Genomic DNA, 16252 nt, shown 5'->3' on the forward strand with positions numbered 1-16252 from the left:
TAGTACAGATGAAAAATTTGGGGGGGGGGTGGTCAGTTGGTTAAACTCACACATGCCAAACCTAGGGATATAGAACGCTGACTGTGTTTTGAAGAAATTGCTCCCTTGGCTTCTGGGCTTTCCTTGTTTCTCTTAAAATGACTGCTAGCAATCTGCTTATCCCTCTTTGTCTTTAATAGCTGTAAATTTATTAATTAGTGTGTTTTTTTTGAGAATTTATTTCTTTGAAATTTGTTGTATTTCATACATTTGGGGATTACTTGAGAATTTATTCATTTGATATTCATTTTATTTTCTATATTTGGGGATTAAAGCCTGTCATTAAGTTGAGAACATTATCACCTTCAACCCATTTGACTATTGCTGTCATGGTTTTCTGTCCTTTTCTCTGTCCCTTCAATTAAATTCTATCAAATCTTCTTACTCTGTCTCCCATGTGTGTTAACCTCGGTTTCATAATTTTAGTCTTCTCATTAGTAATTAAAGGAACAGAAATGAGGCACTCCATGATATTTCATTTTACGTATGCTAGTTTAGGAAAATTAAGAAATCTGGTAATCCAAGTGCTGACAAGATAAAAATTAAAAGAAATTCCAGATGAATAGAGAATATTTTTTGTTGTTAATGCTTATAATTTGGCAAAAGTAAATAATGTATATTTACACACACATACATGCATAACAAAAATGGTTATTTTAAAAACGGAAGCAAACAAGAAACACCAAATTCAGGTTAATCTTTATCTCTGGAAAGGAATTAGGTAAATGAAATGAGAAAATACTTAAGTAGATACTTATATATTGGATTGCGACTTTGAAGGGATATTATCTTTATTAATGCACTTTGTATCTTATATAGAATACATATTATATGTGTTCTTTAATTATGACATTAAAATAGATGATAGAGAAAAATTTGAATTGATCGGTGTTCTAACAGTTTGATACCTCTACTTTGGATTTCAAATGAATATCCAAAACTTTCAAATTCAAGACCAAACCCTTGACTTGACCAGTCCACCTGTCTTCACCCTCTCAAATCCATTGCTTTTCCAGGTTTATTTATTTATTTATTTTGTCAATTATAGCATTTTCCAACTAGACTCTCATTCAAGAACCTAGAAAGTTACTTTTGCCCTCTCTCTTGTTCTCTTCCGTTATATAATCCACCCACAAATCCTCTTAACTCTTATTACATATGATGTTTCTAATAAAACTCCTCAGTAATCACTGTCTCTACAGCAATTTCTATACTACTCTATTACTAATACCATAATTTGAAGGACCATATTCCAATTGAGTGCAGTATATCAATCTCCCAATTTGTTTCCTAGTCCACTATACCAATTCTACAAAAAACAAATAGTACTATTTTTAAAAATAGCCCCCCCCCATTATTTCTGTCTTGTTTTCTAATCTTCCCTCCAGCATCCCTTTGTGTAGCTTGGATAGGTGGAAGAATGAAGTTCCCTGAAGATGTAAAAGTTGAGAAGAAGGAAGTGTGAGTTTAATTGCTTGCCATCCACAGTGAGCGCTAGACTCCTTCTTTTGCTATCAAAATATTGTTTTGTGTCTCTCCACTCTCTTGTGGCTCCACTTAAAATCAGCTTTATACTGACGATTTCCTCTGATTCCCCCTTTCACATTGCTACCCTCCAACTCTCTATGCTATTATTATTTGCTTAGACTTATAATAGCAGTTATTATTGTATACATTATTTCATACATGTTTCCCTATGTGTTTACCATGACTTCCCCACTAGAATCTAAGCTTCTTGGTTGGGTTCTGTCTCTTCCATCCCTGCACACCCAACACCTGTTAGAGTGCTCATGTCATTGTCCAGGTAGCTGCTCTCTTCAAGATATTAGAATATCTTTGCCTTCTCTCTTGCTCTCATGGCCTGTAAATCCATCGGTGAGTCCTCTTAACTCTTTTTGCATTATATATTTCAAATAAAACTCCCAACCACCTCTATGACAGTGGATGAGCAGTTATAAACTATGTATATTGAGTGAATAAGTGAAGTTTGCACCTCCTTTTTGTTAAGTTGCACTTTCTAATAGCTGTGTCATTCCATTTCAGTTATTTTTATTACATCTTCCAAGACCACTATCGGTTCTTATGTTCTGTATACTCTATCCCCTTGTCCCTTCTTTATTTTTCATATAAACTATTCTTAAGACAACCCTGCTAGACTATTGTAAGCATTCCTTGCCTCCAGCTTCCAGACTGCAATTCTTTCCACACCCTTATTAGAGTACAGCCTTCCTAAAGGGAAACCTTCCATTGCAAGAATTCTGTCACCTCCTCGTTAGGCAAACATTTGCCAGTAGCGCTCAAGTTATTCTATAGTGTGTCTTTTCAATACGATTTGTGCTTCATTTCTGCCTTTGCCTCTTTTGTACACCAAATATTTCAACCAATTTGACTTTCAGACTAACACCCAGTACATTCTACATCCTGGCTCATGCCTTTTACATTATCTGAAATAATATATTTCCTCACTACTTGTATCTGAAAATATCTACTATCTCTCACTGTACATTTGAGATGTGACCTCTTGTATGAGGCTGTCTCTGATTCTTCCAGCAGTAATACCCAGCTGACATTTACATCTTGCTTAATACCATACCATCGAATATTGAATTTCCAATATGACAGTCACATTTGAAATTATCTCAAACTTTCTTCTAGGGAAATGTTAGCTTTTCTTGGATAACAGCTTCTGAAAATTAGGGAGTAATCTTTATAACCCATGTAGTACCTAACCATAAAATAAATAGTAAATAAATATTTATTAACTGATACTCAAGAGGAACATTTATATACATCAATGAATGCTTTATCATATGTTGGTGAAAGGTCACCATTCATTACTTTTGTTCCTCTCCTTTCATATTAACAATTGCTAAATAATTATAAAGATAAAATAGACAAGGTTTTGCTGTTGTCTTGTTTTGTTCTTGGTACATGCTAAATAAGGTTTTGCTGTTGTCTTGTTTTGTTCTTGGTACATGCTAAATATGTGCTCTACCACTGAGCTATACTGTAGACCCAAAGATTTTTTAAATTCCATTTCTCAGATAATTGTAATAATTAGAGTCTAAAAATACAAATAGTATTATAATGTTGAAATGGTGAAGTATTTGCAAAAATACAAATAGTATTATAATGTTGAACCAATGGGGTTGGTGGGAATATCACAATTTAAAGAAACAAAAGGGATAATCATTCCAGGAAGAAAGTTAACAGACATAAAATATGAAATGGCTCAGTGGTGACAAAATAACATGATGATTATTTGGGGAAAATATTTAGATATTTTTACTTTTCAAGATCTGAAAGCATCTCAAAATATATATTTATTTTCATGACAAAGAAGAGAAAAAAGCAATTGATGACATTTTAACTTGGAGTTTTGCTCAATTAATTACCAGGATTTAAAAAAAAAATGGATTGTCTTTTACCATTATAACAAGGAAAAGGTCAGCTCAAAAATAATGGAAAAATGGATGCCAAAAATGAAGACTTTTAGTTTTAGAATTTTGTTACATAAGTTATTAGGAAGTGTTCATGTTTTAAATTTACCCAGTTAGGTTTAAGACCTTAGGCAATCCACTCTTGGACCTCTGTAAATATGTATAATTAAGCAGACTTTAAGACCTCTTCCAGATTAGACATATTTACATCAGTAAATATGAAAAATGGAGACAGATGGATAGGTGTAGGCAACAATGGGCAAGAAGATCTGGTAGATCTTGAGGCAAGATTGAGGATAAAGTAGAGTATTGCTGATCATAATGAATAAAACATCATTCTAGAAATTTAGGAAGATGTTATTAGCACTATATTATCCTCTGAGGATTCATATACCTGGGTTTGATTTTTTAGTAAACTGGGTAATTTTTATCTGTGATATTTGTGATTGCAAAGTATCCTATTGACATATTTCTTGTGGCTTAGTCTTTCTTTCTTTAAAAATAATCATAGGACTATACGTAGTAAGATTTTTGTGTTTATATTTTAAAGAGGTAATTATTATAGATAAAGGAAAAAGTATGAATTTTATAGCTTCTTGAGCAAATCATACATTTTGGCTAATATTAATCCTGTTTCCTTTGACATATCATCAAGGGAGCTGACAGGTAGTATTATACCCATCAATTGAGGCACAGAGGCAGTTATTGATGTGATTATGGGGCAGAATTTTGAAGAGGCTGAATAAGAACAAAGAAGGTGACTACAATAGACTTCAAGTCTCTTGTCTTAAAAATTTTCAGTGCTTTTTTCCAAAACATAGCTGGATATATTACATTTCTTTACAGTGGATACGTTCTAAAACACATTCCTGTTTTCTAAAAAAAAAAAGAAAGAAAAAAAAAAGAAAAAAAAGGTAGAACTGAAGAAATACAAGGCTGAAATAGACACAGTCCATTTAACCCAGAAGGGACCCTCCAGCATTAATTTAGGGCTAGGAGGAAGTGGGCTATAGCAGAGGTGGAGAAGACAGCAGATTTGGAAGGTCACAGGGAAGCTTCCATTGGTAATGTTCTCAAAAGTTCCACCTGAGAAGCTAGGAGTAAAGTGGAATGTGACTTTTAGTTCCATCCCTCCAAATACTGAAAAGACATTTAAATCCTCTTCGAATATTCTTGGATGCATTGGAAAAAGTTATAACAATATATGGATACAAAATTCATAATTGGTGATTTAGGTTATGAGAAGAAGAGATTATGGGGGTAGAAAAGATGATGGGATGAGACAGACATCATTAACCTAAGCACATATACAAAGACATGAATGGTGTGAGTCTACTTTGTGTACAACTAAAGATATGAAAAATTGTGCTCTATATGTGTAATATGAATTGTAATGCATTCTGCTGTCATATATAACAAATTAAAAGAAAAAAATGGCAAGTGTAATATGTAGAACACCTAGTTAGAGCTATTTAAGAAAAATATTTGCCTGGATTTCTTATTTTAGGAATCAGATACCAGCTATCAATATTAGTATCTACAAACATAGGAAGATCTTTAACTCCAAATTTCATAAAATAACACAGATTTATTTGTGGTGATCAAGCTAATACTCCAAAATGAGCACTGTTACACAGTTCACCTTAGCTGCATGTAAAATATTTGAAGATAATAATTATAAAAGAGTTTCTTTTTTTTTAAATGAAAAAGATAGTGAAAACTTAATTTTAGCAAGGCATGATGGTGCAATTTTGTTATACCAGTGACTTTAAGGGGATCTCAATTTCGAGGCCAGCCTCTTCAACTTAGAGAAAGTCCATCTCAAAATAAATAAATTAATTAAAAGGGAACTTGGGTGTGTTCAGTGGTGGAGTACCCTGGGTTTAGTCCCCAGTACTGCACAAACAAAACAAAACTAAAACCTTCATCTCAGGTGAAGATCCTGAATCTGATCTTCGCTGCCTTGTTTCTTGTCTCAGATATTCTACTTGTTTCTGGAATGTCTGTCTCTTGCTTTAGATTCCTAATTACTAATTGAAAGTCTTTGTGTACTCCTTTTCAAAATGCCATCTTCGTGTACTGTGGGTTTATTTCTTCAATTTGCTCACCAAAATTCTGGCTGCAAACTGAGTCTTTCTGTCCTGCTTGTCCTCTAATTTGACACTGTGTAGTGATGAATGGACTACAGCTGTGTTCATGTAGTGGATGTTAAACCCGCTTCCGAGCTGCATTCTTTGGCATAGACTAGGAGGTCTGTGCAGATTCTCACTGTTGTAGAATTATGATGTTTCTTGTGCAACACACACACACATACACACACACACACACACACACACGTGTCTTTCAATAATTAAGCTGCATCTTAGAATTCACTAGTTACTTGCTTACTGACAAGTAGTGTGTAGTTTGCATGATGATTATGCGAAAAAAAATATCCAAACACTTACACACAAAAGAAATGTTAATGGTTATTCTCTTAAAATGATAGAATTGTGAATTATTTCTTTCATCATATTTTCCTAGCCTTTTATATATCCTCTAAGTAAAGTTGCTTTTCACAATAAAGCATGATGTCTGTGAAAAGAAAGGAATAATAACCTCAGCTTCTAAAACCCAAGTTGGTCCTTCAAAAAAGGGACAGATCAGGTAAACTGACAAGGGACAAGGATGCCAAAAGAAACAAAGAAAATAAGTAGAATATGCTTATTTATGAGACAATCTTTATTTATAGGCATCCCTGTGGAATTGTGTAGGTATTGTATCTCCCCATCTAACTAAAATTTGTAACAAACTCTAAGTAGGGATGCTAAATACAGTTATGTATTGTCCTTAGGTTGTACATTTGGCCAATCCGTAGCAACTAAAAATGCCTCTTCTAAAACATTACTGTTTCATTATTCAATGGTACATCTAAGTTTGTTTCTTCTCTTTGGATTTGAAAAGAAAATAATGTGTGTGCTTTCAATGAAAGAAGGATTACTTGTCCTGTACATTTCAGTTGGAAGAGGGATGCTGGAAGAGCTACCTTTAATTTTTAAACACATATTCAGTACAACAATCCTCAAGTGGTAATCATCAGATATCTATTTTGCTGGACACAGAAAATACGAAATGACTGAATCAATGCTCACACTCAACCCTGAGAAGTCACCTGGGGAACTGTGAAGACAAGAAGCCAAAGTTTTCTGTGCTGTCTCTCCATCTTACTTTATAATATGTATATTGATCTAGGGATTCTATTTAATATTTTACTTGAAGAAGCATCCCTCTACTTATTTTTACCTTATTGCTTTTCCCCACATCTCCAGAATTCTTTTCCTTCTTATTCTATTCATTCTTCAAAGCACTCCTCAAATTACACTCACTCCCTTAAATAAAGTCTCTTTCATCCTTTGTCACTCATGCTTATCTAAAGCTCTCTGACAGACATCTGAGTTTATGGTCAGTTCCAACATTGTGATTTTTTTTTTTTGACTACTGTGAATGAATTTGTTTCCCTGAGCATACCAAAAAATGTCTTTTAGTCCTTACTTAGATGTCACATTTTATAACACATCAATGTATTGACTATCCAGCTTACAATACAAAAACATTTTTTTAAAAAAACTGAAAACACAGCTTCTGACTCAATATAGTGATATTTGCCTCATATGTGCATAGTAAAATGCAGTTTCTGAACCATTGTGGTTCTTCTTCTCTGCTCCAAGTTTTTGGGACCTAGGAAAGTGTTAGCCCCACTTAACTATTTAATACCTATTTTGGTGTTTTAATTTGGGGCTATGTCATCTTTAGCAGTAGAGAGCATTACTGTTCTCAATAGCAGAGTAATTCTCCATTCAGAAAGATCCGTCTTATTCATTCTATCATATTGTACAACAAACAAATAACTTTGGATTTCCTCATATAAGTGTCCTCACAAATGATGCAACCATTTTCCTTATTATTTATAAATTATCATTAGTAACTGTATGTTTTTTTTTAAGGTCCTCCTGGACCCCCAGGTGAAAAAGGCGACAGAGGTTCGATTGGAGAGAGTGGCCAGCCTGGCATTCCGGGTCCAATAGGTACGGTCATTATAACTACTCAATCATCTAACATAAGGCTCAGTTGTACATCTATGAACGTGTGCAGGTGGAATAATTATTTTGTGTACTGTGGTTTCTGCAAGCGCACATATTGAAGGAGATATTATATGTTCTAGTCAAAATAATCATATATCAGCTGGGTGTGTTGGTGAATGCCTATGCTCTCAGCAACTCAGGAGGCTGAGGCAGAAGGGTCATAAATTCAAAAGCCAGCCTCAGCAAAAGTGAGGCACTAAACAACTCTGTGAGACCCTGTCTCTAAATAAAAATACAAAATAGTGGTGGGGATATGTCTCAGTGGTTAAGTGTGCCTGAGTTTAAGCCCCCCCAAAATAATCATATATAAATATATGTGTGTGTTTTTATATATATATATTCCTATCTGAGATTGAATGACAAGAGGTGACTTGATTTTTTAAAACAAAATTAAGTGCTTTAGCCAGAGTCACTCCTGGAATTATTCATGAGTCGAAGGGTATCATCTCTGTCATGGACAGCAAATAATATATTGCACAGCTAACTTCAGGTCACATATGAAGAATTTTAAAAAATCATCTTTGCATTGCATAAATTTGCAAGATCTTGTTTTTAAGATACAACAATATCTTAATATGAGTCAAGGAAAACTTGAGTGTCTTTCTTATGTAATCTTTGACCAGACTATATCTGCTTAAATTCACGAAATGTGAAAGCAAATATTGGCTGGAATGAAGGTGAATTTTACCTTTGCTGTTGGCCACTCTCTGTATTTTAGTTACAGCAATATTATTTTACATCATTTCTCTCTATGTTGTAATCTTGAAAGCAATATTTTGAAAGAAGATAATAGAAAACACAGAAAAGGAGAGAGAGAGAGCGAGCAAGCATGAACTTTCTTTGCTCTTAATAAAATGAAAAAAAAAAAAAGAAAATAACAATAGCATGATTGTCCTACTTCACTTGGCTAGAAATCAAACACCCTACATGCTGTTTGAAAGTAGAGAATATAATGCATGGCCTAATTATAACTAAAATGATTTGTGCTGCCAAATTTATCAAAATACCTTGTAATTCATCCTGTTTCTCTGTGTTTTGACAGATCAATGTATCGATTAACCCTGGTTACATAAGAAAAACATTTTTTTAAAAATTTGACACTTAACTTACCTTTAATATTATGCTTAAAAATCAATATATACAGTTTATATTTTTAAAATATTTTAAAGACTCTCTTGCCACGTTTTATTGTGTTTATCCTCTGTGTGTGTGTGTGTGTGTGTGTGTGTACCAGTGGGTTGGTGTTGATGTGCCTTTGAAAGTGATATCAGGTAAGAATTTTTACTCAGAAAGATTCTTCTAGTTGACTAGTGCTCAGCAGATCTTAACAATGGTACATTAATGTCTTAAGCAGGGGAAGTTACCAGCTTTATAGCAGCTGCCAGAGCTACTGTTGTCAAGGATCTGTGGGCTCCTTTATTACAAACTGCAATGGTCAAAGCTTTATAAATCAACCAAAACCTTCAGTCTGTGCTACAGTTTGCTGCTCCAGACTTCATCTTGGGCAGCATCTTTTGAAGCTCATTCTGTGGATACTTAAGACAGAAAGAGGGATTTAAGTTTCCAGTTTCACTAATGCCATAGGCAACATCACAAAGCTTCTTGGATTCAGTTAGCCAGGGCTCAGTTTGGTTTAGCTGTTACTGCTTATTTCCACAAATAGGTATTGCCCAGTTCTCTCATTAATTAGAATTAGACATAGTTGTTGCTGTGATAAATCAGCTGTTTTAGGCTATCAGATTGTCATTTGGCTTCATTCATGGCAACAAAACTTTTCAAATTATGAAACATCTCTCCTAATGGATTCTTCCAAACTTAATTGCTGTATTCTCTCTAGACTCTGCTGGATTATCTAATTGCTTCAAATCTGACACTGAGATCAGGAACTAAAGACTGCATGGTAGACAGTCACAAAAATTCTGCTCTCTGAATTGAGGAAGTTCATAAAATCCCCTACCTATATGCACTAAACTTAGCTAGACAAAGTCAACACCTACACTCACAACTGTGATATGAATATCTGAGAAATTTAAGTGGTCATCAGAGTGGTCTTAAGTAACCAATACATCAAATACATCATATTTATCAGTCATGCACTAGAGTGGATATTAAAATAAAATATTCTTTAACTCAAAATAATATAATAGAAATTAATTTTAAGGTGCTAATTCCTTGGAAGCACACAGAAAGTGTGATCTCTCCCTTTCACCTGAAAAATTCTATACTGAGCACCTTTTCCATACCTGGGGTTCTGCAGTACATTGTGGAGGAAACAGAAATTGTGCTAACTTCACAGAGCTTACAATATGAGTAATTTTATCAGGGAGATGATCAAGGATTCTTGATCTTATCCTTTTGAAAACCAGATTTATGGTCATTCTTTCATGACAATAATGCTCAAAGTTTCCTTAGTTTCCAAAGGAAAATTTGTAGGCCAGGTAATGGAATATTTACACTCAGTGGAAAAATAGCAAGGTAGCCTGACCTATAGACACAGGAAGGGATCCCTCCAAATGATGCTTTGAGAGAGAACTTAAGTCTCCACTGGGCACAAAATTTTCATCATCCACCAGTGCTATGTATTTTTCTTGTATAGCCTAAGTTTTCCACCAAGGGAATCAAGCTCCTATAGTAGAAAATTGAGTCTACCTTGATTGTGGATGTTGGGAGATGGGAACCATATTTTATTAATATTTATATTCATATATTTCTCTACTTCCACTCCAACCCTTTTTCCCTGTTGCACTCCAGCAAGGGCTTTCCCTCAGGCTTCAACAAAGACAGAATTCCTAAATACATGTTGAGTAGGGAACTTTGCCAGCTGCAGGCTGTCTCTCTGTATGCTGAGTATTGAAAGCAGATTTCTTATGGAGGTTAAAGATAGTGTTGATAAATCCAACAATGCCACTAATAATTGTGTACATATTATTAAATATAACTAAATTAGCAGCCTTCACAAAATGTTGGTGAAAATAATGATTTTGTTACGGGAGGAGAGAAAGAATGAAGAGGAGGAGGAGGAGGTGGAGTAAAAGAAGGAGAAGGAAGGCTAACATGAAGTGTTCATTATATGATAGACTCTTTTCTAAGTGTTTTTTTATATTTATTACTTCTAGCCATCACATTTGTCTGTGATGGACAGACAAATAATAATAAGCCTATTAAACAGAAGGACAGGGAGGCTAAAATGTCTCACTCAAGGTCAATGAACAGCAGATAAATGCCAGAAATGGCATTTGAACCCTAGTGAGCACAATGGCAGAAAGAAGCCTGAATGGAGAGCTGAGAATCCAGGATATATGTGAATAATTATCAGGCCAACTTTATGCAAGTGAGTTGAACTCTGAAGTTCTGTGTCATTGCACTTACGTTGTTTGTGAGTTAGAAGCTGGCACAGAATCTTAAAGAAAATTAGCTGAATGCTACCAGAAAGGCTCAGAGAATCCAGTCTCCTGGAATAAAACTCAACAGTGGAGTTTATGGTTAGGGGCCATATTTCAAACCAACAAGTCACATAACTCTCTCTACCGTATAGAATCTGCTTCAACTTTTCCCATAATGGTCTAAGCATTGATTGATTTCTATGAAAATATCCCATGAGCTTCATTGGGGAGTGTATTTGTTCACTTGTTGAAAAGGTACCATAAATCCAACAGCTGCATTCTGAGTGTTACTGTGCTACAATCAATGAGCCATCATCAGAGAGGTCCCTGCTCTCCTTCTCTAAAGAAGATCCCAAGGCATTGTAGATGACAGCGCTTAGGTTTTCCCAAATTACCTTCTTTATTTATTTGTTGCTTATCTCACCATCTGTCTCTCCCTACTGTGTCACCACATTGGAAGATCTTTTTGGATAAGGATATTTTAAACTCTAAGAATATGCAGAGACTGGCACAGTATGTGTGCTCAATAGATATTTGTTCACTTAATGGAAAAAAAACGGTGGAAATAGGAATTACTTGTGAACAGTACACTATTAAGATTCAGAAAATATTTAATTTTTTTTAAATGAGAGAATTTAGTGTCAGTGCTTCTTTTATTTTTTATTTGTTCTGTTTAGTTATGCATGACAGTAGAGTGTATTCTGACATATCATACATACATGGATTATAACTTCCCATTCTGTGGTTGTACATGATGTGAAGTTACACTGGTCATGTATTCATATATGAACATAGGGAAGTTAGGTCTGATTCCTTCTACTGTCTTTTCTATTCCTATTTTTCCCTTTCCCCCCATTCCCTCATATGCAATTGGTGAACCTTCTAATTAAAACCCCTGCCCCCTATTGTTAGTTAGAATCCCCTAGCAGATAATAACTGCTAATTCAGAGGTATGACTATAGTGAAGGAAGGTATAAATATATATCAGGTTGCCCTGAGAATATGTTAGACTTTTTTAGACAGTATGATAAAAAAATCCAACCAATATATACTACAAAATATATAGAACATATTATATATATATAATTATGTAAACAAATTAGTATATATTGAGTAATTAAGTTAATTCTTTTAAAACATATGCTTAATTTCTGATGGAATCAAAGTTTTACAATGAGTTGAATATTATTTCTTACTATTTATAATAATATATTTAAACTGAACATTTCTTAGGGACAGCCAAATTTGGGGGTGTCTATGTGAATGAATCTCAAGAAATGATTTTTAAAATAAATTAAATATGTATAAATTCTTCCTCCTGAATATTGTGAACTAAAGGCAATATTCTAAAAGGTTGATACTAGAGAAAGAAATTAATCAAGCCTCTTTTAATGTGGCTCCCTAAAAGATTCAACTGAAAATTTAATTAATGGAATCTCTATGAATGGATAATTACACTTAAAATAAGAAAATAAGACATAAACTATTTTATGTTAGTTTGTTTCAATCACTGAACTCTAGGATGAAAAATTTTATTCCAGAAGAATATAATATTTTATTCCATAGGCTTTCATGGCCACCATAGATATGGGGTAAAAATAATGGCCACTTCAATTTTAATTTAAGTATATAAAAGCTTTGACTTATATATGTATATACTATATACTCATAAATAAGTCTGTGTGTGTGTGTGTGTGTGTGTGTGTGCTTACGTTATATGGGATTATAATGGAATATGTAAGAACATGTCTAAGACATGAAGCAGTTAACTGAAGAACTAGTACTCCAATTTTTAAATAAATATCCTTTGATAATTTTCATTGCTTGAGTTTTAATTTTTCTAAGACAAATCTTAAAAATTCAATTTTTAGAAAATCATTATTTCAGTTAGAGCAAAAAATGTGACATTTAAAAGATTCCTGATTAATTACATAAACCTTCTAATTAAAACTCCAAGTTTTTTTATTATATGTTTTTACTTCTAACATTATGTTATTTGTTGAATATCTGAAATGTATTAAATGCAGTAATGTTTAGACCTATTTTATCTTTCAGTGGCACAAGTGAAATTTTAGAAAAGAAACTATCCTCAATTGGAGATTCACTTATTTCATATTCATTTATAATACCTTCAAAACTATGTAAACAATGAACTGTTAACCACTTTCTTTTTCATTAACCGTGCAGGTCCTCCAGGTCTTAAAGGTGATCGGGGGGCAACTGGCTTTCCTGGCACGAGGGGACTCCCAGGATTTACAGGAAAGGCGGGGAGGACAGGTACTTTAATACTGTGCATTCTGCTGTCAAATATGCAAATAAACATCAGATCATCATTTCTGAAAATTTCTTGGACAACAAAAAAATGCTCATCATAATAGGAATAGTAGCACACACATGTCGTTTATTTTGTGGTCAGAAAATTTTTTGAAGCTGGTTTCTGTCCACCTGAGGAAAGCTTCTGTGTCCTGAAGGAAAATAGTTTAAAAACACATACACACACAAAGGATTTATGCACTCTATACAATCATAAGTCACCATGAAGAATGGTATCTATCTTAGAACAAACAGAGTGGAAAGACTGGCAAAGAAAAACAAACTAGCAAAATATAAATACCCCTGTAACCACAACTGGCCAAACTCTGTTAAGACACAGTTGGCAAAATGCTGAAATCTTATTTCATGTGCAATAAACTTCTTGCAATATTTATTAATCCTTAATAATCAACACGGTCTAGCTCTTTAACATTTATACAAATGACAACAGTATTTCCACCAATGAGGCCAATAGCCTAAGCTTGGACACTGTACTCTGCATAGCAATTTTAGAAGAAAGTAAGCCTAATTTTTTTGTAATATCAATGTAAATTATTACCAAGAGAAAAAGATCTCTATTGTTGATCTAATTTTTAACATTTTATTTTTAGAGCAGTTTTGGGTTTATAGGAAAATCATACAGAAAACATAGAACTCCAATGTATCACCACACACTTTCTCCCATATTAACATCTTGAATCAGTATGATAAATTTGTAATGATAAATAAACTAGTATTGATACATTATCATTAACTAAAGTTTTACATTAGGGTTCACTGTTTGTGTTTTTCATTTTATGTGTTTTAGCAAGTGTATAGTGTCATGTGTCCATCATTGCCATATGTCCATCCTACAGTATATTTTCACTGCCCTAAAGATCCCCTATCTTCCATCTGCTCATCACTACCCTCTGACATGGGCCAAGCCCTTAGAGACCATTGATCTTTATACTATCTCCATAGTTTTGCCTTTTACAGTGTCATACAGCTGGCAACAAGCAGTATGTTGTCTTTTCAGACAAGCTTCCTCCACATAGCAAGATGTATTTAAGGTTTCTCTCCATATTTTCATTACCTGCTTGTTCATTTCTCTTTATTATTCAATGATATTGCATTTTATGGATTTATCATAATTGGTTTATCCTTTTACCTAAAGAAATAAATCTTGGTTTCTTCCAAGTTTCAGCAACTATTAATAAAACCACTCAAACCTTTTATTAGCATGTATTTTCATGGACCAAAGTCTATCTAGGAGTATATTTACTAGATTGCATGGCAAACATATTTAGTTTTGAAAGAAGCAGCTGAACTGCCTTCTAAAGTGACTCTACTGTTTTGCATTCCTACCAATGAATTAAGAATTTCTGTTGTGCCACTTGCTCACTGACATTAGGTATCATCAGTGCTTTGGATTTTAGAAGTTCTAAGAAATGTGTTGCAGTGTTGCTGATGACATCAGTGTATATGACAGCCACAAATAAGCAACCTGTAATTAGTCTCCACTAGAGATGTGATTATCTGAAATGAGTGGTGTGTTTATGTATAAACTACCTCTAAACCATCTACCTTTAATCAGGCTTTTTGGGCAATATAGGAAGAAGTGTGTGTTCGTAATTTGTTTAAAATTATCTACAACATCAGGGATCTCATTTCCAATATGGGCAATTTGAATTCAATAGACAAATATATTTAGAACCTTAAATTTGATGCAATTTCAAAGCTACTTATAGTTGCAAGATAATTTAAAATAATTTTGTGAAAAAAGAAGAAATAATATAACTTTACTGTAAACTTAAAGTAAAAATGAATCTATTTGTCTATGATCCATCTGAAATAGTAATGGTCATTTAGCTTCCCAGGAAAACTCAAAATAAAGTTTTGTTTTGGAATCTTTTTATACTTTCCTAGTTTTATAAAGCTACAAATTAACATTAAAACAAATATACAAGACATAGCTGTGCAAAAAGACTTTCAAGAATGATGCACAGTCTTTTTCTCTTTCCTAATTGTGAAATTAATGCTGAAGTAATGAAATTAAGCAGTATAATTTTATATTATCTTCTCTGTAAAGAATTAGTACTGATTAATTGCATCTTGTTTTAACTCTCTAGACCATTTTTTTCCTTTAATTTCTTAGATTTTTCCTCTTGAACATCTGAAAATTTGGCCCTATGACAAATTTAGGTCAAAAAGATAAGAGAGGTTTGGTAGGCTTTGGGTTACTTAATGATTTTTGTTTTGCCAATTTAATACTACTTGAAATTATTCAATCAAAATTATGAAGTTAATTTAATGATACAGAATAAAATAATAATATGTAAATTAATTCAAAACCAAGAAATTCTCTTTATATTATTCTAATAAGAATAGTTGGGCTTTCATTATATCTTCAAAATAAAATTCAATTGGAAATAATTTGTACATTTTAAGTGCTTCAAGTCTTATACTCATTACCTATTACATTTTTAAAGATTTGGTATGTTAGAGGTCAGAAGAAATCTTCTCTAAATGGCAAATAAAGACAAATGTCCAAAAATAAGCACAGATGTAGACAAAATAAATTAGAGAAATCAACAGTTAATCAATAAATTAATATTACAACTTTAAATGAAAATTTAAAAAGTATACCATAAAAATTGAATTGAGATGAAAAGATCTTTGTCTTTCATTCATTGAGAATAAAACTTCAGGCATCAGATTCTAGCTAAACTATGGGAGATTTAAAAAAAAAAGGAAATAATAATAGAGGAACTCCCTTCTCTTATGAACAAGTGCTTTGCAAATATTGTTACTCATTTTCAAGGCAACTCTCCAATGAAAGATTTATTTTTTTAAATTTCACAGAAGAATATGCTTTAGCTCTAAAAGTTGAAAGACTGTCGTCAGCCACATTTCTATTAAGTGACAGAGCAGACTAAGTCAATATAGAGGTATTTAAACCATTAGAGTCATTCAA

The 16252-nt window shown here is 33.2% G+C and overlaps 1 protein-coding gene across 2 annotated transcripts in view; it reads left to right on the forward strand.

Moving 5' to 3' along the window:
* Nucleotides 1-16252, forward strand: part of Msr1 (macrophage scavenger receptor 1) — a 75000-nt gene that overhangs the window by 25572 nt on the left and 33176 nt on the right. For both annotated transcript variants that reach the window (XM_078031091.1, XM_005330792.5), the window contains exons 6-7: nt 7463-7543; nt 13171-13260. In XM_078031091.1, coding sequence (XP_077887217.1) covers nt 7463-7543; nt 13171-13260 — 171 coding nt within the window. The remainder of the gene's footprint in view (nt 1-7462; nt 7544-13170; nt 13261-16252) is intronic.

Source organism: Ictidomys tridecemlineatus, chromosome 14, assembly GCF_052094955.1.
Source record: "Ictidomys tridecemlineatus isolate mIctTri1 chromosome 14, mIctTri1.hap1, whole genome shotgun sequence".
Taxonomy (NCBI): Eukaryota; Metazoa; Chordata; class Mammalia; order Rodentia; family Sciuridae; genus Ictidomys; species Ictidomys tridecemlineatus.